Source organism: Mandrillus leucophaeus, unplaced genomic scaffold (assembly GCF_000951045.1).
Source record: "Mandrillus leucophaeus isolate KB7577 unplaced genomic scaffold, Mleu.le_1.0 Scaffold60, whole genome shotgun sequence".
Taxonomy (NCBI): domain Eukaryota; kingdom Metazoa; phylum Chordata; class Mammalia; order Primates; family Cercopithecidae; genus Mandrillus; species Mandrillus leucophaeus.
Window position 1 is genome coordinate 6,587,139 of NW_012106475.1, and position 2,278 is coordinate 6,589,416.

At 41.7% G+C, this 2,278-nt stretch overlaps 1 protein-coding gene across 1 annotated transcript in view; it reads left to right on the forward strand.

Moving 5' to 3' along the window:
* The window catches only part of SOS2 (son of sevenless homolog 2 (Drosophila)), a 112,613-nt gene that overhangs the window by 51,070 nt on the left and 59,265 nt on the right, over positions 1-2,278 (forward strand). The window contains exon 7 of the mRNA XM_011999760.1: positions 779-889. Coding sequence (XP_011855150.1) covers positions 779-889 — 111 coding nt within the window. The remainder of the gene's footprint in view (positions 1-778; positions 890-2,278) is intronic.

Here is a 2,278-nt window from a genome sequence, read left to right on the forward strand (position 1 = left end):
TTTTTTGAGACGGAGTCTTGTTCTGTCACCCAGGCTGGAGTGCAATGGCACAATCTTGTCTCACTGCAACCTCCGCCTCCCGGGTTCAAGCCATTCTCTCCTCAGCCTCCTCAGTAGCTGGGATTACAGGCGCCTGACACCATGCCTGGCTAATTTTTTGTATTTTTGGTAGAGACAAGTGTTTCACTATGTTGGCCAGGCTGGCCTCGAACTCCTGAACTCATGATCCACCCGCCTCGGCCTCCGAAAGTGCTGGGATTACGGACGTGAGCCGCTGTGCCCAGCCATATGTTCTAATCATTTTTAAGGATATATTCCTGCAAGTGGAATTTTAGTGCTAAAGACTAGGTATAGTTTTAGAACTTTGAAACGTTTTGCCACATTCACTTCCAGATAAGTTCCAGTGTATGTAAGCTTCCTTCTTTCTTCACCCTTTCCCTTCGCTAACTCTGGGTATTACCTTATTCTTTCTCTTTTTAATTCTTTTTTTCGAAATTTGTTTTGTTTTCATATCTGGTTCTGCAGATATACCATTCATTTTTGCCAGTCTAATGGGAAAAGAAATCTTTCTTTCTTCTCCTTCTCTTTTCTTTTTTCTTTTCATTTCTTTCTTTTCTTTTGAGATAGGGTCCCACTCTGTTGCTCAAGCTGGAATATAGTGGCACAATCATAGCTCACTATAACCTCGAACTCTTGGGATCAAGTGATAATCTGTACCATATTAGTAGAAAATATATTCTTTTAAACCTAATGCTTTTTCTCTTTTTTTAAAAAATAGGAGCAAGCATTTGATCCTTATGAAACATTATCACAGGACATTCTTTCACCAGAGTTTAATGAACATTTCAATAAATTGATGGCCAGACCTGCAGTTGCTCTACACTTTCAGGTAAACTTAAATTGAAGGGTTTTTTTTTTGGTTATAAAGCAAATCAATAAATATCTCACTATTTTATCCTTCAAATATTTGTAATTCTAGAATACTTTTAATCCTTCAAATCTTGTTCATTCTAAACCTATTTTAGTTTATCTTCTGTTTTCTCTCTGGAGTTCTATCTGTTCTTATTGTAGAAATCTTTTATAGTACAACATCACGAATACTGAATGACCAGAAGAATTTGGCACATACTAGATATGGGATGTAAAGATGAATCTGGCTGGGTGCGGTGGCTCGTGCCTGTAACCCCAGCATTTTGGGAGGCCGAGGCAAGTGGATCACTTGAGGTCAGGAGTTTTAGACCAGCCTGGCCAACATGGTGAAACCCTGTCTCGACTAAAATTGCAAAAGTTAGCTGGGCGTGGTGGCGGGCTCCTGTAATCCCAGCTACTCAGGAGGCTAAGGCAGGAGAATCACTTGAACCCGGAAGGCAGAGGTTGCAGTGAGCTGAGATCACGCCACTGCCCTCCAGTTTGGGTGGCATAGCGAGACTCCGTCTCAAAATAAAAAAAATAAAAAATAAAGATGAATCTGGAGTGTGATTTGAGGATTATGTTCCCTATAGGAGGAAGAATTGGAGAAATCTTAAAAAGTTGAGATAACCTCAACCTGCTATATACTCATACTGATTTTTCTATGAGGCCTACTATTTAAAGGAGATAAATACGGTATTGAGGGAGAGTATGCAAGTTAGTTGGTTCAGGAATACACTTAGCTAAAATGAAAATACGTGGAGAGATACACACAATAAAATTTTATTTTTACTATCTCAACACTAACAACAAAAGTTATGTTGGCTAGGTGATACTTGACTAAATGTGTAAAACTTCTACATCTAAACCGACTTTTCCAGCCGGGCGTGGTGGCTCACGCCTGTAATCCCAGCACTTTGGGAGGCTGAGGCGAGGCGGGTGGATCACGAGGTCAGGAGATCGAGACCATCCTGGCTAACACGGTGAAACCCCGTCTCTGCTAAAAATACAAAAAATTGGCTGGGCGCCTGTAGTCCCAGCTACTCGGGAGGCTGAGACAGGAGAATGGCATGAACCCGGGAGGCGGAACTTGCAGTGAGCCGAGATCACGCCACTGCACTGCAGCCTGGGCGATGAGCAAGACTCCATCTCAAAAAACAAAAACAAAAAAAGTTATGTTGGCATAGGTGATACTTGACTAAATGTATAAAACTTCTACGTCTAAACTGACTTTTCCAGCCAGACGTGGTGGCTTGTGCCTGTAATCACAGCACTTTGGGAGGCTAAGGTCAGAGGATTGCTTGGACCCAGGTTTTTGAGACCAATCTGGGCAACATAGGGAGACCTCGTCTCTACAAAATATAAAAAC